This window comes from Urocitellus parryii, unplaced genomic scaffold (assembly GCF_045843805.1).
Source record: "Urocitellus parryii isolate mUroPar1 unplaced genomic scaffold, mUroPar1.hap1 Scaffold_59, whole genome shotgun sequence".
Classification (NCBI taxonomy): domain Eukaryota; kingdom Metazoa; phylum Chordata; class Mammalia; order Rodentia; family Sciuridae; genus Urocitellus; species Urocitellus parryii.
Window position 1 is genome coordinate 994,744 of NW_027554094.1, and position 23,695 is coordinate 1,018,438.

At 48.4% G+C, this 23,695-nt stretch overlaps 1 protein-coding gene across 17 annotated transcripts in view; it reads right to left on the bottom strand.

Annotated features, from left to right (window-relative positions):
• Positions 1 to 14,100: 14,100 nt before the first annotated feature.
• Positions 14,101 to 23,695, bottom strand: part of LOC144252782 (phosphatidylinositol 4,5-bisphosphate 3-kinase catalytic subunit delta isoform-like) — a 131,948-nt gene continuing 122,353 nt past the window's right edge. For 11 of the 17 annotated variants that reach the window (XM_077794898.1, XM_077794897.1, XM_077794892.1 and 8 more), the window contains 20 exons: positions 23,392 to 23,620; positions 23,062 to 23,294; positions 22,500 to 22,661; positions 22,197 to 22,346; positions 21,725 to 21,814; positions 20,428 to 20,649; positions 19,692 to 19,788; positions 19,473 to 19,603; positions 18,800 to 18,967; positions 18,592 to 18,713; positions 18,253 to 18,396; positions 18,009 to 18,108; positions 17,713 to 17,891; positions 17,502 to 17,614; positions 17,262 to 17,340; positions 16,625 to 16,792; positions 15,967 to 16,090; positions 15,652 to 15,797; positions 15,215 to 15,347; positions 14,101 to 14,599 (listed from right to left, as the gene is read on the bottom strand). In XM_077794898.1, the coding sequence (XP_077651024.1) occupies positions 14,462 to 14,599; positions 15,215 to 15,347; positions 15,652 to 15,797; positions 15,967 to 16,090; positions 16,625 to 16,792; positions 17,262 to 17,340; positions 17,502 to 17,614; positions 17,713 to 17,891; positions 18,009 to 18,108; positions 18,253 to 18,396; positions 18,592 to 18,713; positions 18,800 to 18,967; positions 19,473 to 19,603; positions 19,692 to 19,788; positions 20,428 to 20,649; positions 21,725 to 21,814; positions 22,197 to 22,346; positions 22,500 to 22,661; positions 23,062 to 23,294; positions 23,392 to 23,620 (2,928 nt within the window). In that variant the 3' untranslated portion in view covers positions 14,101 to 14,461. Of the gene's footprint in view, positions 14,600 to 15,214; positions 15,348 to 15,436; positions 15,538 to 15,651; positions 15,798 to 15,966; positions 16,091 to 16,624; positions 16,793 to 17,261; positions 17,341 to 17,501; positions 17,615 to 17,712; positions 17,892 to 18,008; positions 18,109 to 18,252; positions 18,397 to 18,591; positions 18,714 to 18,799; positions 18,968 to 19,472; positions 19,604 to 19,691; positions 19,789 to 20,427; positions 20,650 to 20,737; positions 20,898 to 21,724; positions 21,815 to 22,196; positions 22,347 to 22,499; positions 22,662 to 23,061; positions 23,295 to 23,391; positions 23,621 to 23,695 lie in introns of those variants that run through there. The other 6 variants (XM_077794895.1, XR_013343059.1, XM_077794901.1 and 3 more) reach the window with 6 other exon arrangements.

A 23,695-nucleotide genomic window follows, 5' to 3' on the forward strand; every position in this document is an offset into this window, starting at 1 on the left:
CGGGTGTGATTATGGGAGTTTCAGACAGGCTGTCAATGTCCCCAGCCATCTATCAAGATCAGAGAACAGCTGTTACAGAGAGCTTCAGAGAGGTTGTGGCCAGGCTAGGCCCTTCAGTCTGGTGCTGTACAGAATCTGAGCTGGGCCAGGCCACAGAGGACACTGTGGAGGGGCACGGCCCTTCCAACCCATGTTCCTGCCCATCCGTCTGGGCCCTGTGTTACCTATTGCAACTTTCATTATAATTTATATTTTTTGAGAAAACCAAGCACCAAATACAATGAAGCATGAAGAAATATTCATTGTTTCATCAGTTTGGAATTAAGAAGATTGGAGTCTAGATGAATACAGTTTTTACATTATGTCCATTCTACGTTGAAGATTCATGAGAGAAGTAACAGCTTGGTTCAAATCTTCTCTGTCTTCTGGCTCCTCACCACATGCTTCCAATTGCTGAGAATATCCAAAAAGATAAATTAAAACTGCATTGTTTAATTCTTGCCTCAATTTTTTGTTACTAGAGAAAGCATCATCAAGCATTTCAATCTTTAAATACAGTTTAAATACATTTAATAAAACAGTTATTTTACACTACTCTGTTGACTTTATTATCCCTTAAACCAAGCCTCTTTCTACAAATATAATATACATATAAATTATTACTAGCAAAACAAACAGTAAAAAAACTTAATATCATTTAAACATCTTCTAGATTTACAAAAATAATTTAAAATATCTAAAACAAGAAAACTATGTTAGTTTTATTTATTAGTAACTGTGACTGCATAAAACAGGATAAACTCCTACAAATGATTTCATATTCTTTTAAGGATAACATACTTGAGTTTCAGCAATTTCAAAAAATTTACATATCTTTGTTTTACAACAAAATAAAGTAGAAAACATTTACCACTTCAAATCTTCAGAAACTTTTCTGCATACAGAGTCCATAAAGGATTCTCCTAAAATTTTCATAAGAAAAAAATAAAACCAGTATAGTCAGTATCAAGAAACCATAAAAATAAATATTCTATGTTATAATCCTGAGAAATCATAGTTAAAAATCAGTTTGTTAGTCTGCAAATCTACAGTTTTATTTCATTTTCCAAAACTTCACTTATATCTCCCTCTCAAAAAGAAAGAAAGTTTATTTTTTCTAAATAAATTACATTGGACTATGCTTTATATTTTAGCTCTTTTGACAGAAAAATTCAAAGTGGAATAATGCATAAATATCATATAAAATTATATAAAGGTATGTTTATGCAAAACAAATGTAACAAATTATTATCACTTCTTTCAGAAAAAAAATAAAACTTAAATCTATTTAATGATTTTAAGTGTCTAGAAAATGTGTGCAAAGTTTATATTTTCCCCATATTTCAATCAATATCTCAAAAGCTTTCAGGGATTTTTTTTTTCTCAGTAAGGAAATGGTGAAATATTGTTTGAGAACTTGGTCCATTAACTTTAATTCATCTCCTAATAATTATTCTATGTATGAAACACAGAGGCACTTACCTGGAGAAGTTTTGCTATTAAGAGATTAGCAATAAAAATAATTTAAGTGACTACCCCATTCCTGTGATCAAACCCAGAGGCTTGATGCATGCCAACCAAGCGGTTTTATCAGAGTTAACAAGAGTTAAAAATAAGAATAATTTATTTTAAATTTAAAAATGCTTAGGGAGGACTGATGCCCTTCACAAAGGTTTTACTTACCTTTTCTTCTCCGGTGAACTTTTTGTAATTTCCCTGTTATTGATCTTTCTCCTGTTTCCTAGAATACAGACATCACTGGAGATTGCTCTGTCATGGTTGGTCAGGAGTGAGCCCTCCAATATACCTGTATGAGAATCAATTAGAGTGCTTATTAAAGTGCATACTTTAATACTCTTTTACCTGAACTATTTACTTTTTTACATTCATATCATTTTGCTCCTTTTGTTCTTTTGTCACACTGCTGGTCCATTCTTTTATCAACTTTGAAACCCTTCCTATTTTCTCTTATTTTTTTTTTGCATACAATTCTTAATTCACCTTTATACCACCATTTATCATATCTATGTATATAAGGTATGTTAACACCAAATTCACATCTTCATACAAGTATTTTGCATTATAATGACACTCTCCTTCCTGTTTTCTAAAGCTATAGTTAGTTGCAGATAGAGCAATTTTAGGGTATTGGTTAGGAATATAGGCTGTGGATATATGCTGTATATTTGTTTCTGCTGAGAATAACATAATAGTGACTATGGTGCCCTTCTCAATGAATTATATCAGAGGTATATAATGTTGATAAGTCATATACTGGTGATTTCTTTTTTTTTTTTTTGGTTACTGATATTGAAATCTGGAGCACTTTACCACTGAGCTACATCCTCAGTCCTGTTTATTATTTGAGGCTGGGTCTTGCTTACTTGCTGAGATTCTCACTAATTTACTGAAGCTGGTCTCATACTTGTGATCCTCCTGCTTCAAACTCTCAAGTTATAAGTGTGCACCACCATGCCTGGTTTATTGGTGATTGCTCTAATTCTCCACTTTAAAGTTAATAATTTTCTTTTTTAATTAATAATTGTCTTGGTTGATGTTCATTTTAGTCCATGCAAATATATTGATTTTCCTTAATCTTTTGTCCATTATTTTCAGCACCCATTGTGGTCATTTCCTGCAACAATTATTACAGTATTATAATGGTGATTTTTTAATGAATTGCCTATTTCATTCATTAATGTGAATTCTGTAAGGAAGAACTCTCCTAGAGCAGTTTACATATCAGTTTATACTAATTTTTTTCCATTCTGTGAATTATAATTTGCTATTTATATACATTTTATCATTCAAGCTATTCTGTCTTTTGTTACTGTAAACTCTTATGAGTCCATTCATGTGATTTTCGATGTATTATCATTTTTCAGTTGAGTTTTTTTTACTATTTGACTTATATTTATCTATTTCAATTTTAATAAGTTTTTTATTTATTTTAATTATATATGACATTAGAATGCAGTTATGTACTTTGCTATGTCATACAGAGATGTGATATAATTTCTCATTTTTCTGAGTGTACATGTTTCAGAGTTATATTGGTCATGTAATCACGTATATACCTACAGTAATAATGTCTGTTTCATTCTACTATCTTTCCTAGCCTCACATGCCCTCCCCTCCCCTCCAACCACTTCCCTCTATCTAATCTAAGGTAATACAATTCTTCCCTAGTGCCACCAACTTATTGTGAAATAACATCCACATATTAGAGAAAACATTCAGCCTTTTGTTACGTGAGTTTGTCTTATTTCAATTAGCATGATATTCTCCAACTCCAGTCATTACTACTAAATGCCATAATCTCATTCTTCTTTAAAGCTAAGTAATATTTCATTGAAACACACACACACATATATATATATATATATATATTACCTTTTATTTATCCATTCATCTATTCAGGAACTATAGTATGCTGATTTTAAGTTCTTTGGATATAAACTAAGGAGTGGGATGGCTGGGTCAAATGCTGGTTCCATTCCCAGTTTTCCGAGGACTCTCCATACTGCTTTACATAGTGGTTGCACCAATTTTCAGTTTCACCAGCAATGTATGAGTGTGGTTTTTTCACCACATTCTCACAAACATTAATTGTTGCCTGTATTCTTGATGATTGCAATTCTGACAGGAGTGAGAGGAAATCTTAGAGTAGTTTTCATTTGTATTTCTCTAATTGCTAGAGGTGTTGGAACACTTTTCATGTATTTGTTGATCAATTGTATTTCTTTGTCTACAAATTATCTGTTCAGTTCCTTAGCCCATTTATTCTTTGGTTTATTTGTTTTTATGGTTCTAAGTTTATTGAGTTCTTAATATATCTTAGAGATGAGGGTTTCATCAGAGGTGCATGTGGTAAAGATTTTCTCCCAGTCTGCAAGTGCTCTCCTCACTTTACTGGTTCCTTTGCTGAGAAGAAGCTTTTTAATTGGAACCCATCCCATTTATTTATTCTTGATTTTACTTCTTGCACTTTATGAGTCTTGTTAAGGAAGTCAGATCCTAGGCTGAAGTGGTGAAGATTTGTGCTTTTTTTTTTTCTATTAGGTTCAGGGTCTCTGTTCTAGTGCCTAAAACTTTGATCCTCTTTGATTTGATTTTTGTTCAGGGTGAGAGATGTAGGTTTAATTTCATTTGGCTACATGTGGATTTCCAGTTTTGCCAGCACCATCTGTTGAAAGAATAGGCTATCTTTTTTTTTCCAGTGAATGTTTTGTCTAGTATGAGATAATCATATTTGAACTTTGTGGGTTTGTCTCTGTGTCCTCTATTTTATACCATTGATCTACATGTCTATTTTGGTGCCAACACCATGCCATTTTTGTTACTATAGCTCTGTAGTATAGTTTAAGGTCTGGTATTATGATGCCTCCTGTTTCAGTTTTCTCACTAAAGATTGCTTTTACTATTCTGGGTCTCTTATTTTACCAAAAAATATATCATAATTGCCTTTTCTATTATAATGAAGACTGTCATAAGGATTTTAATAGAAATTGCATTATTTCTGTATGATGTTTTTGGTAGTATGGCCTTTTAAACTATTAATTCTGCCTATTGAGGAGCATCTTTCCATCTTCAGAGGTTTTCTTCAATATCTTTATTTAGGTTCTGTACTTTTTATTGTAGAGCTTTTTTTTTTACCTTTTTATTCGATTTTTTCCAGATATTTAATTTTTGAGGCTATTGTGAATGGAATCGTTTACATAATTTCTTTTTCAGTGGATTCATCGATGATATATAGGAATGCATTTGATTTTGGGGTGTTGATTTTGTATCCTGATACTTTGCTGAATTCATTTATTAGTTCTAGAAGTTTTCTGGTGGAATTTTTTGGGTATTATAACTGTCATCAGCAAATAGTGATAGTTTGAATTCTTCTTTTCCTTGTGTGTCCATTTAATTTCTTTTGCTTACCTGATTTCTCTGGCTACAATTTCAATGATTATGTTGAATAAAAGTTGTGAAAGAGGGCATCCCTGACTAGTTCCAGTTTTTAGAGGAATGCTTCCAATTTTTCTCCATTAATAGTGATGCTGGCATTGGGCTTAGTGTAGACAGCTTTTACAATGTTGAAGTATGATCCTAGTACTCCTAGTTTTTCTATTGTTTTGAACATGAAATGATTCTATATTTTTCAGCATCTATAGAGAAAATTTTATGATTCTTGTCTTTAAGTCTATTGATGTGATGTATTAGATTTATTTATTTCCATATGTTGAACCAAACTTTCATCCCTGGGATGAACCACACGTGGTCATGGTGCACTGTATTTTAGTGTGTTTTTTGTATACAATTTGTCAGGAATTTATTGAGAATTTTTGTGTCTATGATCATCAGGGGTATTGGTCTTAAGTTTTTTCCTTGATGTGTCTTTGTCTGCAATTGGTGTCAGAGTGATAACAGCCTCATAGAATGAGTTCAGAAGGGTTCCCTCCTTTTCTATTTCATAGAATATTTTGAGGAATATTGGTATTAGTTCTTCTTGCATTGTCTGGTGGAACTCAGCTGAGAATCTATCTGCTTTTGGGCTTTCCTTTGTTGATAGGCTTTTGATAGCATCTTCTATTTCCTTGCCTAAAATTGATCTATTTAAGGGCTGAGGTTGTGGCTCAGTGGTACAGTGCTCAACTGCACGTGTGAGGCACTGGGTTTGATGCTTAGCATCACATAAGTAAATAAATAAAATAAAGGCACTGTGTCCACCTACAAAAAAAATCTTAAAACTTGATATATTTTAATTGTATATGTCCACCTGATTCAGTTATGTTTGTAGAAATCATGGTTTGTAGAAATTTGTTGATGCTTGAATCAAATGTATGAAATATGATATGACAAGAGCTTTGTAATGTTTTGAACAACTAATAATAAAAAAATTTAGAAAACAAAAAAAAAAGATTTTCTCTTCTATTTGAAACTAAAATATATATAAATATATAAAACATTGAATTATATTACATTGAATGATTTCCAAATATTAAGCCATGTTGTGTATCTGGAATAAGTCTCACTTGATCAGGATGGAGAACTCTATAATTTCCATTTTGCTATTGCCTCTTTAATATCAAGGTAATGTTACTCTCATGAGTTTGGAAATGCCCTGGGTACGCTGGGGAGCTCACCCTGACACCCATGTTAGAGAGGCCGCTGCCCTGGAGGGGGGAGTGCCCCTGTGCCCTGGGTGCGCTGGGGAACTCCCCGACACCCAGGTTAGAGGGGCCTCTCCACTGGAGGTGGGTGTGCCCCTCGCCCTGGGTATGCTGGAGAGCTCTTCCTGACACCCAGGTTAGAGAGGCCGCATCCCTGGAGGGAGCAGTGCTCTCTATGCTGGGTGCGCTGGGGAGCTCCCCTGGACACCCAGGTTAGAGGGGCCTAGCCCCTGGAGGGGGGAGTGCCCTCTATACTGGGTGCAGAGGGGGGGATCTGCCCCCCCCACACACCCAGGTTAGATGGGCCATGCCCCTGGATGGGGAGGAGTGCCCTCTCCCCTGGGTGTGGAGCGGGGGGAACTCCCCTCCAATACCCAGGTTAGAGGGGCCTTCCCCTGGAGTCGGGAGAGCCTTCTCCCCTGGGTGCGGAGGGGGAGCTCCCCCACACACCCAGGTTAGTGGGGCATCCTTCCCAGAGGGGGGAATGCCCTCTACCTGCGTGCTGAGGAGCTCCCACCCCCGCGACACCCAGGACAGAGGGGCCTCCTCCACAGACTGGGGAGTGCCATCTCCCCTAGGTGAGGGGTGAGGGGCGGGAGTTCCTCCCCACACCCCAACACCCAGGATGGAGAGGCCTCCCCCCCAGGGGGTAGTGCCCTCTCCCCTCGGTGCGGAGGGGGGAGCTCCTCACCACACACCCAGGTTAGTGGGACATCCGCCCTAGAGGGGGAGTGCCCTCTCCCCTAGGTGCGGGGTGAGGGGCGGGAGCTTCCCCACCCTGACACCCAGGTTGGTGGCGCCTCTCCTGAGGAGGGGTGAGTGCCCTCTGTCCTGGGTGCCGGGGGGGGCGGCTCACCTCCCCACTCTGACATCCAGTTTCCAGGGGCCTCCCCCAGGAGGGTTAGGGTTAGGGTTAAAGGGGGGAGTGCCCCTCTGCCCTGGGTGCACTGGGGAGCTCCCCCGGACCCCCAGCTTAGAGGGGCCTCCCCCCTGGAGAACGGAGTGCCCCTCTGCCCTGGGTGCGCTGGGGAGCTACCCCTGACAGCCAGGTTAGAGGGGCCTCCCTCCTGGACGGTTGAGTGCCCTCTCCCCTGGGTGCGGAGGGGGCGAGCTCCCCCACCACACCCAGGTTAGAAGGGTCGCCCCCCTGGAAGGGGGAGTACCCTCTCCCCTGGGTGCAGTGCCAGGGAGTTCCCCCCACACACACACCCAGGTTAGAGGGGCCTCCCCCCTGGAGTGGAGAGTGCCCTCTCCCCTGGGTGCAGGGGTGAGCTCCCTCCACAAACCCAGTTAAGAGGGGTCTCTCCCGTGGAGGGGGTAGTGCCCCCTCCCCTGGGTGTGGAGGGGAGAGCTTCCCCTCCTGACACCCAGGTTAGAGGGGCCTCCCCTGTGGAGGGGTAGTGCCCTCTCCCCTGGGTGCAGGGAGGATGAGGAGGATGCTCCCCTCACCCCAAAATCCAGGTCTCAGGGGCCTCCCACCTGGAAGTGGGAGTGCCCTCTCCCTTGGGTGTAGGGTGGGGGGTGGAGCTCCCCAGGTCTGAGGGGCCTTCCTCCGGGAGGTGGTAGTGCCCTCTCCCTTGATTGCTGGGATGGTGGAGCTCCCCCCACCCCAACACCCAGGTCCGAGGGGCCTCCCTCCGGAGGGGGAGTGCCCTCTCCCCTGGGTGCGAGGGGTGGTGGAGTTTTCGCCGCCACCCCGACACCCAAGTCCCAAGGGCCTCCCCTGGAGGGGAGAGTGCCCTCTCCCCTGGGTGCAGGGGGGAGCTCCCCCCTTCACCCAGACAGCCAGATCCAAGGGCGCTGCAGAGGAAATAGGGCCTGGAAGGCAGTCAACCAAGATGGGCCGTCCTCTCAGGTACTGTGCTGTCCCTCGGCCTGAGGATGGCAGGCTGGGCGTGGCAGCAGCAAGTGTCAGGGGAGCCATAGTAGCCACAGTACAAAAGAGGCTGCAGGGCGCTCAGAGCCTTCCTGGCCCATGTTCCTCACCTCCTGCAGGAGGGACAGGAAGGTGCTGGGTTGCTGCTGGTTGGAGCCTGTGAGGCCCACCTGGCTTTCCCTTGTTCCTCCTGCAGGCAGATCTTCAGGCTGAGGCTCCTTGCTGGGAAGTGGCACCCTTCATGCTTGGTAGCAGGAGTCAGGGCACTCAGGCTGGGCAGGTGGGACGGGCCCAGAGCTGAGAGGGAGGCCTTCCTCAGCCTTCTTCTGAAGTCCTGAGGCAGACTCTGGGGCAGATCTAGAGCTCCTCCCCATGGTTGGCAGTGGCCCCTGAGGGGACCTCTACAGGTGAGGCTTTTGGCCCTATGTGGGCTGGGGAGTCCATGGATGTGAGGTATTCACTCTGCTGGACAGACACAGGTTCCAGAGGGAAGGAAACTTTTCTTTCCCCTGTATTTTCTAAAGATGTGTTTGTTGAAATACAAGTGTCCTGTAATAGACTTCACATATTTAGGAGTGTGCAGTTTGGTAAATTTGATATATGTATATACCCATGACTTATTTTGCCACAATCATAGTGAACCCCTCTCTTATTATCCCAAACATTTCTCTAGCCCTTTCCTAATGCCTTGCTAAGCCCCCACTCCCCAGCCACCCGCCCCAAAGCAACCACTGGTCTCTTCTCAGTTGCCATACATTATTTTGTATTTTCTAGTGCTTTACCTAAATGAAAGCCTACAGCATGCATACATTGTGTGTAACTTCTGTAACTTCGCATGATAATTATGATATTTTTCCAAGTTGGCCAGCACCACACTCCACATGGTGGAGGTGGGAGCTGTGCTGATGGCTGGGGTTCCTGGAGGGGCCACAGTCTTCTGTCCCAAGGTAGTGAGAACCTGTGTGGTCCCCCTCCACCATCATTTGTACCTGTGATCTCCCAGGTGTTTTTCAGAGCCCTGATAGCCTCATTCTTGGTGGCAGGTGTTTTAATAAGGTGCCCTGCATTGCAGTCCCCCCAGTCCAAAGCTACATCATGATTTTGTAGCTGGAAAAGCCCAGGATCAACCAGAGTGGAGTCCACTGCTTTGCCTGAACTGCTTCTAAATTTCAGAGCTCTTAGGGGTTTTCCTGTTCCCTGAGCTTGGAATCATCAGCACAATCACATGAGAAGTGTAGTTCCTGGGGGATGAGTCTGAAGACCCCAGGGTAACAGCTGCTCTGCATGGGGAGGCCTCCTTACCTTCCTGGACACTCCTTACTGCGGCTGATGTACCCACCTTCTTTCCCTCTGAGGTTTTGGGAGATCCTGTTTCTGAGAGGGCTTCTTCCTTGCCTGGTGTCATCATGCTCTTTGGAAACCAATTCAGGGTCTTTCCACCTTTCCCTGACTGATCTGAGGGTCTGAGCTATGTCTTTTGGCTCACTCCATAGGAGGACAGTGTTCCTGCTGTTGTTGCCCAGAATTTGTGCAGTGCTACCATTTGTTTGTTTGCTTTGTTTATTTCACACTGGAATCAAACCCAGGGCTGTGTGTGTGCTAAGGACATGCTCTACCACTGAGCCACACCCTCAGCAGCCCCCAATTCTTGAATTTGACTCTCCCTTACCTCTCTTGCTTGTCCTGAAAATGGGTTTCTGAGCTTGAGCCTGAGTTGGGTGTCCATTAGCTATGACCAGCTTCATTGGGCTCCACAGGCTCCCTGCTATCTGAGACGGTTGCATATTGAGGAGTGAGAGGAACCAAACCCAGAGCAGGAGAGCCTGGAGGTGGACACAGCCCACCTGTAGCAGAAGTTCATTGAAGTGAACCCCTCTGACCTGGGCACGGTTTTCACAGGTGAGAGGCCAGAGCCAGCTGGAGGCCACATGGCTCCCAATATCTTCAAACTTGTGGAGAGACAGCATTGTTGCACAGTGTCCTCCTTCTGAACAAGAAGATGACATGTGGCACTAACATACAAAGGACTAGCATATGCCCCTAAAATGCCAACCATGCTATTTTTTCCTCAATTGGAAAACCACATGCATTTGTCCTGCTGGCTCAGCAACCCAGGTGCCTACCTTTAGCCACTGGGGCCCTGGCTCTGGCCCCACCCAGCTTCCTAACTTGAGCCACCTGGTATGTTCTTAACCCTGCAGGTGTGGCACCATGGCCAGCTACCAAAAGGTTTTGTAACTCCTGTGCTACTGGAACTGGCATACCTGGTAGTTCATTGACCATCTGGTAGTTCAACTGACCTGGTAGTTCATTCTCATCTGCTCTGAGGTAAATGGCAGCTACCCTCAGCAATGAACTTAAGGAGGAGGTGTGTACAGGGCTGCTACCCAAAAGAGCCAGCTGTGGTGGTGACAGAGGGCCCAGTCACACTTTAGCACACTCGCCTTCTTCAGCCTGGCCTGATGTGGATAGACCTGTGCAGTCTGTACTGGCAGGTTGGGCTGCTGCTCCATTCCACCATCTGCTGCATTCTGAGTGAGAGCCTGAGGAACCATGGAGGGAGGTGATAGAGAGCAAGTGTCAGGGAATACCACAGGAAGGGACAAGGTTGTTGCTGAAGTTTTCACACATGAGACACAAGGACGCTCTTCTATAAAGAACAGCAGCTGGTTAACAAAGGGATCCTTGTAGTGGTGTCAGGTCACTGAATCTGTTGGTAGTGAAGTTGGGTCCTTGGACTGATGAAGGGACCCACTGCACACAGGGCTAACACTGTCCTAGCTGGCAGTGGTCACTGTCAGACCATAGCAGGGAGAGGACCACCCTGCTCTGAAGCCTTCATCAGCATCTTCTGTGGCTTTGTAGTTGCTCAAGGGATCCATGGTCTAGGGAATTGGATCCAGGGTGTTATTAGCAATTGACCATCTTTACCATAAAAGGAAATAAAAGATTTTGAATTGTGTCATCTTTCCAGTTTCTAGGTTTGGGGGTAAAGCAGGAGAAATTTGTACACCATCTACTTCCCAAATGACTAGGACCTGAGGTTGCTTTGCCACACTGCTCTCATGGATGGATTATTTGATAAAGTTAACTATAAAGGATTTATTAGAAAAGTGCTGTTTCTTGGACATGGAACAACATCAGATTTACAGTGGTTTCTAAGTGCTTACAAGTTTTTTTTTGTTTTGTTTTGTTTTTGTTTCCTTTTTTTCTGGTCACTAACTCTTCCTCCCTGCCATGTCCTGCCAGCTCAGGGGATGCAGCAATTCAGGCTCCTACCATCCAGTGAGTTGCCCACATCTTGCACCTCCAGAAATGTTGCAGTGACTAGACTAGCTGACAAAGAGTAAAAATTGGTAATCATTTTTTTCTTTTTCTTTTTGAAGGTCTTTATTTATTTTTCCAAACTAGTGCTTTTACAAGTGGTAGAATGGGGTTAATATGTAGATGATCAACTGACTTTTTAATGCTTTGTAAATACATTGTATTTCTCTGTGTCCTTTGTGCTAATGTACTCAGGACTAGGATGCCAAGTGCAGTGACTCTGCTTCTGTTACCTCTCCCTCGGGAAACTAGGAGGGGAGGCCTACTCACTCTGGTCTAGGCATGAGGCTATGCAGGATTTGGTGTGCTGTTTGGGACCAGAGTAGTGGTTTGTGTTTGAAGTCTGGAAATGGGTCTTCGTCTTTGGGGTTCTGCACACTTCTAGCATCATGTTTGGGATGGGATCTATGGGGTCCCTGGCTTCTCATGCACTCCTCTCAGGACCAGAAGCTTCCATTTATGTCACCCAGGCTTTGTGTTTCTGTACTGAGGCTTCATAAATGTACATTTTCCTGCTGGTGAAGTTCTCTGTGGTTCATTGAAACTGAAAGCTGTGGTGCAGATCACTTGACCACTTGGTTTTGGAGATAGCAGTGCTTTCCTGAGGGATCTGCACTCATAATGGAGGAAGGCAGTGTGCTACAATGTTCCAAAACAGTCTGCATCTACCCCACCCCAACCCTTGTGGGTTGCTCCTGCAGAATGCCCCTGCATTGGGGTCAGATCCTCACTCCAGTAGCCACGAGTCTTGCTGCTCTGATCCATGGGAAGTTCAAGGAGAGAAAGAATTTGGGGCTAGAGCAACAAAGAACTTTGTTCTTCATGTACATGTCAGATGCTAGACTGTAAACCTGGGGGTCATCCTGCACACTGCCCCTGTGTCCTCACTGCCAGTCTTAAGGATGGCTGTGCTGTTGTGTGGCTGCCCATCCACATGCAGTCTGTGTAGATGCCGTCTAGACAGTGGTAGAAGCTAACAGAGAGGGATGTCCTCTTATGGTCTGTAGTGCCTTGGTGTTCCTGCTCAGATGCATGTATTGATGCTAGGTGGGAAAGTGTGTACACTACAGTAAAGTTCTGGTTCTAAATTCAGCTGGAGTGATGCCTGTTTATTGCCTTGTTTAAACTTTGTTTTCCTTTTGAGCCAAGAACATAAGACCATAGAAAGGCTTTAATTTCTTTCCACTTGCCTTTCTGTCTTGTGAAAAAAGACAGCAGACTCAATCCACATCAGTGATATTTAACATGCAACATGAAATGATTGAAAACAAATAGAAGCTGTTATCACTGGGCAACAGACCATACACCCAGAAATCACTGAGGTTGTGCAAGGTCTGTAGCCCACGCCTTGAAGCATAATACATAGACATGTGTGTGGTTTTTCATACTGTAAAGGAGGCAGGTGGCCTGATTAAATTCAGCATTTATTTGGGAACAAAAGTGACATCTCTGGCTACTGCAGATGAGACAGGTGCTCTGGTGGCACAACAGCTATTGAAAATGCAGAGAGCTGGCATCTGGCATTCCTTTTAAGCTGTGCACCTCTCATGCTAAGGGCCAGAGTCTGCTGGCTCTGCCAAGTCTTGGGAGACACCTGAGAGATCAGCAGTGAGCCCAGAAGGTCCTGAATGAACTAAATGTGCATCAGGATTATCAGGAGCTTCTTCATATTTTGTTTACACTGCTAGAGATCAAACCCAGGGCCTCATGCACACTCAGCACATGCTCTATGACTGGGCTCTGGCCCCATCCCACTGTGGGTTTCTAAAAGCCCAAGTCCTGGATGCTTCACTACAGTGGGCTTCAGAAAGCTGAAAGAGGCACAGGATCCTGTGGTAGGGACAGTTTCTCTTGTGTAGCCCTTTGGGATTACTGAGGCTAAACTTGGACTATCTCAGAGTAAGTGCCCTCAGATAGAAAGACCCCACCTCACGTGGCCCAAGATTATTCCCAGATGGTTCTTCAAAGGTGAGCCCTGGGGGACATCAAGCCCCATCCCTCCCTTAAACCTTCCAGAGCAGGGAGCCTATTCACACATCACCACACAGACCCTCTCTGACCTTTCACCCTGACCAGGAGGAGCTCTGCCAAGCTCATTTTTTATACTACACATACGGGAGGCAGGCTCCTCTGCAGCTGTAGAGGTTCAGTAAATAGAGTGGTATTATTTTCTTACATGAAGGTGAAAGAGGTGAGGGCATCCTCTACCTGAGAGTCACTTTAGCAGTGAAGAGCAAGCATCTCTGTGGCTATGGGGTGCCCTGGCTTCTTTGGGAGCTTCCCAGGACTTGGTCAATGGAGAACACGCAGGGTGGGCCACACAGGTGGCAGAAGGTGATCTGGGGATTGAGGTGTCCTAAGTGGACAGGAGGCCAAGTAACTGCTAGGTGGAGAGCCTGGGAATAAGGCTTCCCCAAGAGGAAGTGAGTCTTTGCTGGGCAAGATCCACCAGCTGGAAGACCTGGAATGCCCATCCTAAGACAAGAGCAAGGTACAACCTCATGGTGCCCAACGCACCGTGCTTGGACTCAGTGCAGCACCCGTCCTCTGCACTAGGCATTTGCATTTATGGTGTTTTGTTCTTTTTGTTATTTTTTACTTGTAGATGGAAAAATACCTTTATTTTAATTTATTTTTATGTGGTGCTGAAGATTAAAACCAGCGCTTCACACGTGCGAGGCAAGCACTCTACTACTGAGCTTACAACCCCAGCCCTGGCTGTTTGGTTCTTTATTATAGTTTTTTTTATACATGTATGACAGTGGAATATATTATAATTCTTATTACACAAATAAAACACAATTTTTCCTATCTCTTGTTTTATACAAAGTATATTTTCACAAATTTGTGTCTTTGTACATCTACTTTGGATAATAATGTCCATCACATTTCCCCATCATCTTGAAACATTTCCTGTCTGTCTAAATAACTAGTGTAAACAAAATATAATTGTGTTGTTCTTTCCCATGAGGTGTAGTTCAGGTGTAGGCCCCATCTAGGACAACCAAGGGTAGCTGTCCTCAGACAGGTTTGTCAGCCTGTGGCAGCTCAGAGGTGGCCACTATTGCCGGTTGTCTTTGGTCAGGTTGTGTGCCAGCCAGTTCACTTTGGTCTTCCAGCTCTCCCTCAGGGCTTCATTGAACTTCACCCTGAAGTGCTTCAGCCCCTCCTCCTCCGTCTTCCCCAGCGCCAGGGTGTCCTGGGACAGAATCATCACAACTGCATCAACATTCAGGGATCCTGACCCTGCTGCATCTGCAATCCCTTCTGCCTCCCTATACTCCTGCACCCTCGGGTTGTTGAAATTCCTTCCTAAAAGAACTGCAAGCAGAGGGTCAGGCAGCCTCACCTTAGCTGAGAGAAGGGCAGGAGAAGCTTTAGGGAATACACCCCCTCCCACTCTGCCTCTCACTAACTGAAAAGACAGGAATGCAAAGTGTCTTGCAAACCTACAAGAGACTTTATCTCATGCATGAAAGATACTGAGGACACATGGTATAACCAAACAAGATCACAGTTCACCTGCAACTGGGCGGGAATAGGCCCAGGAAGTGCAACATTCTGGCCACTTCCCACCATACTGCACTGCTGGGCCTGGGATGGCATGAGGGCCGCCATCTGAGAGGTGAATCTCCTAGGTCCCTGAGCTGTTCGGGCAAGATGCACTCTGACCAGGATGAGCTCTGCCAAGCTCATTTTTTATACTATACATAGGGAAGGCAGGCTCCTCCACAGCTGTAGACATTCAGGCAGGCCTTGTGAAGTTTGTGGTAGACCCTGGCCTCCAGTCTGGTGTGGTCCTGTGCTGGCATACCTTCAAATAGTGGATGTCATTGGAGGAGCTTAGCTCAGGCAGGCCTGCTGCCTGCATCAGAGCAAAGAGTTGGAGGATGAGGAGCCCATGGCGCCGCAGAATGCTGTAGGCCTGTTCACAGTAGCCTCGAAACCTGCAGAGGTGGAGGAAATAGATAAATCCCTGGGTCCTCCCTGCCATCCCCAGCCCCAAACAAGCAGGGGTTCTGCATCCAGCCAGCACCTGCCACTGAGTGTCTGCCCCTGGCCTGGACCTGCCTCCTACACCTCTCATGGACCTCCTGTTTGCACTGCCCAACAGGGTACTCTTGGATTGGGGTGCACCTGCAGAGAAGGCAGCACCCCCAGGGTGGAGGCAGGAGTTAGCCTGAGGGTTATGTCCCCATCCCTGCCCCTGGCTGGACACTGTCCCCTCACTGGGGCCCTGGGCACCCTCACCTTTCAAATTTCTCATTATTACTAGTATTGCCCTGCTGAATCACGTGGACAAAGTCATGGGTGAGGATGAATGGGACTCGCTCATGGTTGATTCCAAACTTGGTCTTGAAATTCCCCAGAATGTGGCCAAAGTCAATGTGAAATAGCTGAGGGGAGGGAAGGGCAGGGAGAATAGGCTTCACAAAGAGAGATTCCAGTTAGAGGAAGTCAGCAGGACTTGGGACACTCTTCTGGGAGGTATGGGTAGGTCAGAGAGGCCACTGGGCCAGGGATGTAAGACAAGCTCACTGGGCAGCTGAACACAGTGCCCCTTACCTGCCCATTCTCACGGATCATGATGTTGTCACTGTGCCGGTCACCGATGCCCAGCACATATGTAGCCACACAGTAGCCAGCACAAGAGAGGGTGAAATCCTCAATGGCTCGATCCAGGGCTTCTCTGGGTGGGGAAGATTGAAAACCAGGGCTCCTTATATTTTCCCTCCTCTTGAATCCGGCCTTGTGTTAATCAACAAGGAGGGCATTATTCTGGAGCATAGGTCACCATGCCCAGCTTGAAATTGCCCCCTTCTTCCACACAATACCATTCAGAGAAGCCAAGGTCTATGTATTAGATGAAGAGAGGCTGCATAAAGAGGCACAACTGACAGCCAAGTCCCTAGGTGTGTGACTGGCCCCTTGGTAGAAGCTCTGGGCTCAGGCAATATCACAGATGCTAGCCATAGCACCAGCTATTTCAAACCACAGCAGAACCCACTCAAGCTGTATATTTGTGACTAAACACAGTGGTGGTTTTAACGCCCAAAGAGTTGAGTAGCATAACACAGCCATGAAAAATGGACACCCAGGAACAGTCCTACCCCAAATCAGATGTGGGCCAGTGCTCAGCTGAGCCAAGCAGCCATGGAAACTGTCACAGGCCTTCCCTCACCTTTCACTCTATGGAGCCTCTCCCAGGAATAAGAAAGCCTACCCAGGGTTCTTGGACTTGAGCCAGTTGAGCAGGGCATCCTTGTTGAAGGCAGCCATGGCAGCCAGGTTGCTCTGGTTCAGCTGGATGTTGGCAATGGTGTCCGAGTGCTGCACCGCCTCAATGAGGCCCATGCAGTCACCAGTGGGAAGGCAGCCATAGGGGGTCATCCTAGCACATGAGAAGAGGCACAGGCAGACACTATGGTTAAGGACATTCTCTGGGGCTACTGGAACCCCCTGGAAATTGAGGCACCCAACAAAACCACAGGGAATACTGCTAAAATTCCTAAGGATGCCAGATGGGGTGTGGGGCTCTGGGGAAGGTGCCTTAGAGACACAGAACTGGCACCCAAGTTGCAGAGCACACCTTGGCTGGGCTCATGTTTGCTCTGAAGAGAATGAGTCAGTGGGCTTGGAAGAAGGTGGCACTGCTCCCCAAGGGGTAGGAAGCCAGGAAATAGGAGCTGAGCACCAGGAATGGCCTTACCCAAACCCCTCCAGCTCCCCTACCCCTCTTGTAAGAACAGCCGCTCTCACATCCAACAGGGAGGTGTCAGTTTAGACCAGGAACTCCTCCAGGAGCAGGCTCTGAGGCCTGTTACAGACCCAAACAAACAGGTGGTGGATAGAGGCCCCACCTTAGGTCCAGGCCCTCCTGCTTCCACAGGGCATCCATGAGCTGGATCATCTGCAGAGTCAGCATGTCCTGGCGGAGGTCTGGAAGGGCAGGAGTTTCCAGTGGGTTATACACCCATGCAAGGCTCAGAGTATCTGAGCTCTGTCTTCTCAGGGAACCCCCTGGGGCCCTACCACAGAATAGTATTGGCCTAGGTGAGAAGGCCAAGGCCTCAGCATGTCCCCTGCCCAGCCTGGCTCACCATCCCTGTTCTTAAAGATGATGCCAACGCTGTCACCACTGCCTGCCTCCTCACTGCTGTACATGATCCACAGGGGTTTCATCTTGGAGTCCATGAAGGTGCACCTTTCCACACTGCAGGTAGAGGGCCGTGTTGCCCTGGGCGGTTGGGGGCTTAGGGTGGGGAGGGGGCTTAGGGCCTGGCTCCAGGTGGGGCTAGGCCTGGGGCTCACCAGACTTCTGCCAGCATCGTGCTGGGGTCCAATGGGGACTGCAAGTGTGAAAGGGCTTCTAGATAAGTATCCTGGCACATGTACAAGTGCATCAGCTCCTTAGTTTGGGGCTTGGTGGTCTTCTGGGAGCTCACCTTCACAAAGTCGCTCAGGGCCTTCAGCTTGCTCAGTGCTTCTGCCTGGTGGGCAGAATGGAGTAGCAGCAGTGCACATGAGCCTGAGCCAGAACCAGGAGTATGACTGTGAAGGGGCCTGGAAGGGGAGCCCGCCTCAGGCACAGGCACTCTGAGCCTCACCTGCTTCATCAGCACCTTCATGTGGTGGGTGCTGCCCCTGAAGTAGGCCTCCATGATGAGGCCAAAACGCAAGGCCATGGACGGCACATGCATCTCAGAGCTGGAGGGAGAAGATGGGGCTGAGAATGGCCAGGAGTGGCACATAGCCCCTCCTCAGCCCAGTAAACATGAGGTCAGCAGGAGACCCTCATCCCCCATGGCTTTTCTAGGTTTCCAAGGAATCAGCAGGGGTGCATCCAGCTACCGAAGATGCCAGAATAGGAAGTGGCCAATCTTTCCGTTGGCCAGAGCCCGGTCCAACAAGAATTGGGTCAGTTTGCAGTCCAGGTAGGACTTGTACTTGAGGACCTGCACCAGCTGCAGCAAGCACTGGAGAAGCTTGTCGTCCCTGTAGGGGAGGAAGGCTGGTTGAGTCTGGGGTTCTGAAACTCAGGAAAGAGGTCTCCAGCTGGCAGGTGACTGGAAAGAGGGTGAGGCCAGCCTAAGCTCATCTCCACCCAGCACCCACTTCCAGGTTGCCAGGGCAAGATGTCTTAGTGAGGAACTGGCAGCATGTGGGCCTCAGTGCCCAGCTGGGACTCACGTCAGTTTCTGCAAGGACCTGATGGCAAAGGAGCCCACGTGGCAGTCAGGGAAGCTGAAGTCCAGCAGCTCCAGGGCATTCAGGACAGGAAGCTCGGGCCAGGAGCACAGCAGGTAGAGCATCTGGAGGACGCTTTGCAGTCAGGTGGTGGGGGGCCCACTGCTATCTCTCTACTCCAGCTGTGCCCCTGGTGCCCCTCTCCACCCACCTGGGCCACATCCTCGTGCTTGTTCCACTTGGTCACGAGCAGCAGGTGGGCCAGAGCCTCTGGGAAGTGCTCCTGCACTTCATGCCGCATCTTCCACACCAGGTCCTTCTCATGCTCATACAGCTCTCCCAACCCCCGCTGCTCCAGGATTCCCTGCAGCTGCAGCTTCTAAGGGGCGCAGGCAGACTGAGGCCTCCAGCCCAGCACCTGGCTCCATGCCCCACCAGCACCCCAGCTCACATCCTCCTTGGTAGTAGGCCCATGCTCCCCGTGACGTCCCAGATCTAGAATCTGCAACAAGTGTACCTGCTGTGAGCTCCCCAGGCCTGGGCCAGCACTGGCAGGGCTCTAGGCAGGGCGTCTACACCTCAGCACTACTGCCAACCACTCTTGCTGGTGGGAGCCCTCCTGCATACTGCAGGGCATTCAGTAGCATCTCCAGGCTCAGCCTGCCTCAGGCCAGTAGTACCTCTCCCATCGGCTGTGACAGCAAAATGTCATCAGACATCACCAACATCCCCTGGTGGGCCACATAGCTACCGGAACGCCTCAAATCAGCATGATAACCTAGCCCCCAGAAATGGGCAAAGCCTGGGGTGGCCAGGGACCCCGTCTGAGGAGCTCCAGGAAAGCTCCTGGTTAGCGCTCAGCTTCCAAGAAGGACCTCACTGACCTTCTCCAGGGCAGGGTAGTACATAGGGTGAGGGGCCACCTCGGGCAGGTAGATGACCAGGGTGACAGCACTCTCTGTGTTGGGATTGCTATGCACGGTACCCATGGGGTTCAGCAGGTCTCCTTTCTCATCTGAAGGCAGGGAGAGATGTAGTTGTAGGGGAACCAGTTCTGGATGCCTTACCCTCCAAGAGCCTCTCCCTGCTGGGCCTGGGTCCACCTGGGACAGAGGGCCACATATAGAGGCAGAGCTCCCCAGTCTTGAGCTGGTCCTTGTAGTCAAACAGCATGAGGTTGACCCAGGCGATTGGGCAGTCCTGGAGAAGGATACTACAGATCAGAGTGAGCCTCTTCTTGTTCATATGCAGAATGGAACCAGTCTCCAGGCCAAGCAGGAGAGAAGATCCAGACTGCATGGAAGGTCTCCAAGTTAGACCCAGGAGGAGGGGAAGGACCCGCTATCTCTTTCCTATCAGAGTTTCAGTAATTAAGCCAGAAAGATCCCTTCCTGGCTGCCTGCATCTTCACACCCAGCATCCAGAGGCACTTGAGTAAGCTCACCAGTCCCATAGCTGGCCCAGGACAAGGGGCAAGTCACATCCTGGGTCTAGTGACTTGGGGCCCAGCCACACTCTCCCCAGGCAGCCACTCACTCATCATTTCTGTCCCCCTGAGAACACTGTCCTTCCACCAAGGGAGCTGCCTCCAGGACCCCTAAGGACCACAGGTCTGGGCTAGATATTTCATGTCAGGCAACTCATGAGCTGTTACTCAGGCAGCACAGGAAGCCAGACTAAGGAGCCAGACTAGGGAAGGCAGAGAGACTGGGGTCCCCAGGCTCTCCCAGGAACCTGTTCTCAGGGTGCCTGCCTGTGGGAGCAGGATGGCAAGAGGCCCCAGTAAGGGGTTTCACTGGGTGTCTGAGGCCTGGGCCTTTCCCAGTCAGCCCAACCCACCTCCTTCTTGGGTTTTTTCTTGCTAGAGTGCACCTTCTTGGCCTTCTCCATCACCACATAGAGTGCAAAGCAGAGCCGGGCCATGCGCGGCAGGTCACAGATGTGGATGTCAAACTCCAGATGCTGCTTCCACATGGGCTCTGAGCACACGCTCACCTCCAAGCTGGACATCGTCTTGCACAGCATCTCATTGCCATGGAAGAGCCCAGCCTGCACCACCAGCTGGGGAAGGGGTACAGGGCATGGATGAGGGAGTAAAGGCCCAACCCCATCTAAAGTTCCAATCCTCTCCTTGAAGGTCCCCATTTACACAGGGGTCCAAATCTTCTTCTTGCATTGAGAGTGGTCCAGCAGTGTGTAGGCTGGCAGCTCAGTGGTACAGGTGTCTTGCGGCATTGGTACCCCAGGATGCGCTGGGGCAAGCCAGTCTCAGTACACTTGACTCTGTGGGTCAACTCAGAACCTCAGTTTCCTCATCAGGGTTCAGAAGTTCCAGGGTCCCTTCTGCTTCTAACAGCTCTGGCTACCTTCATGCTTAGCATCTTCTGAGCCCCATGTGGCTCCAGTCTCCAGTGTACCTGTTTCAGTTCCAACCTGCCAGCCCATCCCCAGAGCAGCTCCCACCCAGTCCTCCGTGACTCCTGCAGACACAACCCCCTTCCCAGATTGTAAAGTAATGCCAAAAAAAAAGAGACCCAGACAAGACATGCTACGCTCTGTGGACCCAGACAGGCATCACCTCCCAGAAGTGGGACAATAAATCCACCTCTGCAGGTGGTTCTAAGTGCAGAGGAGCCATGAAAGTGCTTTTTGAAGAGACAACAGGGCACTGTTCCCCAAGCCCATGGGGGCTCAGCTTCCAGGGGAACCATGTGCAGTGTCCCCCAGACTCTGGGCACCCCTGGGTTGGTAACCCCTGGAAGCACCTCAGCCCAGCTGCAGCCAGCTTCTATGGTGCCTTACACATCTCTGACTGGGCCTCCTACTTCAATGGGCTGTGTCTGATTCCACAAGCTCCACCAAAGTCAAATACCCACAAGTTGCTTGGCCCAGGTTTCCATTAATTGGCCTCCCTGGCCTGCTGGCCTGCTCCCCTCCCCTCTTATTGTTTGGATGTGGTTCACAGCCAATCCAGGCAGAGATAATGAGTAATGTGCCCAGGTGACTTTTGTGTGACACCCTCCCACTCTTCTTTCTCTGCTGCCCCTCCAGGCTACAGCACACCCTGTTTGTGAAAAAAAAAAACACACACACACACAAAAACACCTGTCCACTCACCTGGTACCCGAGCCCCTACCTTCATCTGCTCATCAGCATTGATTCTGCTGCCCTGGATGAGCTCAATGCAGAAAGGCTGTCCCAGTGACCACAGGGACACAGAGGAAGGCTAGAGAGGAGAGGAGAGGGGCTTAAATCCCAGCTCATTCCCCTGGCTACTGAAAGGCTGGGGAGAGGGGGAGAAGGTCCCAAATTTATGGCAAGGTTCAGAAACCTGTCGCCAACACCAACCTTTACTAATCTGCCACACAGGGGCCCAGGGGCTCCAGCCCCCCTGAGATCTGCAGAGAAGTAGGCAATCTGGGATTGCAGTAGCTCAGACAGGACCCTACCCTGGGTGTCAGCTCAAGGCCCTGACTCTCCAAAAGGACTGCACCATCCAAAGTCCCCTGGATCAACACCTAGCCCTGGTGCTGCCCAAGAGGCTCTAGGATTGGCCAAAAGGAGGTAGGAAGAGAAAAACGGTAAGAAAAGGGAGGACATCATCTCACCTTCTTCATGGGAATGGGGGGCGGTTTGGTGTGTGGTTTCTGGACCTGAGGGGTCAGTTTTCTCTGCTCATCCCTCATGGCAAGGATGGAAGAGGAGTGCACCATGGTCAGGTGGGGGGTCTGTCCACTGTGCAGGCAGCTGCATATGTACTGAGATGAGAGTGTAAGATTGAACTGTCAATGGGTGGTATATCCATTCCCTGGAACCAAGAGAGACCCACAGTCTGGCTCTCTCACTCCTGTGCTGGCCCCTTCTAGAGTGGTAGGGATCCCAGAGTGCAGAGGGCTCCTTGCAGGCCTCACCTTGAATTGACAGTGCAGGTAGCTGCCATAGAGGTACTCATGCCTCCTATTCACCTGCAGCACATAGTCCTCAGGCTGCTCCATTGTGAGCTTCTGGTACATCTTGGCCTTCTTCTGGAGGGCACAGGCCATCAGCGCTAGGGGCACATCCTTGGTGGACACCTGGATGGTGAAGCTCTCCCGTGGGGAGGAGGGAGGGTTGGCATGCTGCTCTCAGGCCCATAGGCTTCTGGGGAAAAGGGGCAAGGCCACATGCCTGCCTTTATTGGGTATCCCCAAGTGTGAGCCCTACAAGGGCAGGGCCTGGGTCATTCACTGGTGAAAGTAACAGCAGACACCCAGGAAATACTTGTCCAGTGAATTAAGGGACCAATTCAGCCTTGGTGAGCTTACCTGGTGGGATGCCTGCATACCTGGAAAATGCCATGTGATGCCAGTGAGTGAAGGGGAATTTGGGGGCCTGGGACACTGGAGTGTCTTATCAGTGGAAGGTCCCCATGGGCACAGCAGCCCATGTGCCACAGCTGGGGCAGCCTCCCTAGGACATAGGCTATGGGCTCACCCTGCTGCCCTCAAATTTGACATTGACCAGCAGGTCTGGGTTGGAGATTTGAGAGGTGTTGCTGTCCCCCCAGCTCCTGGTGGAGGGCTCCAGCTGAAGGGGAAAACTGTATTGCAGCCAGGCCTCCCAGCCCAGCTGCTGCCGGGGGGCAGCTGCCTCCTCGCTGAACTGGCCCATCTTAGTGCGGAAGTCATTCACTTCTGGGTCTTGCAGGCAATCGAACTCGTGGAGGCCTGTAGGGCAGGAGCAGGCTCAGTGCAGGTGCATGTGGCACCAGCCACCCAGGTGTGCCCTACCTTGCCAAGGTGGGGGCTGATCTGTGAACCCTACCTTTGCCGATGAGGAGGCTGATCTGTGAGTTGATTACCTTCTCCATGCGGTCACCCTCGTGGGTCACCAAGCACAGCATGGGCAGGAAGGGCTGGACATCACACAGCCGCTGCTGCTCATCCTCTAGCTCCTGCTGCTCTGCGGTCTGGTTGACACAGGTGAACACGTAGGCCTTGGGGTCACTGAGCATGTGGAAGAGGGGCTCATTCTGGGCTTCGTGCCATAGCATCTGGGAGGAATGGTTATGGTCAGCCTTGCTGGCCATGACAGCTGCTGGAAGGCAGTCAGAGGCCTCTAGTCTGGG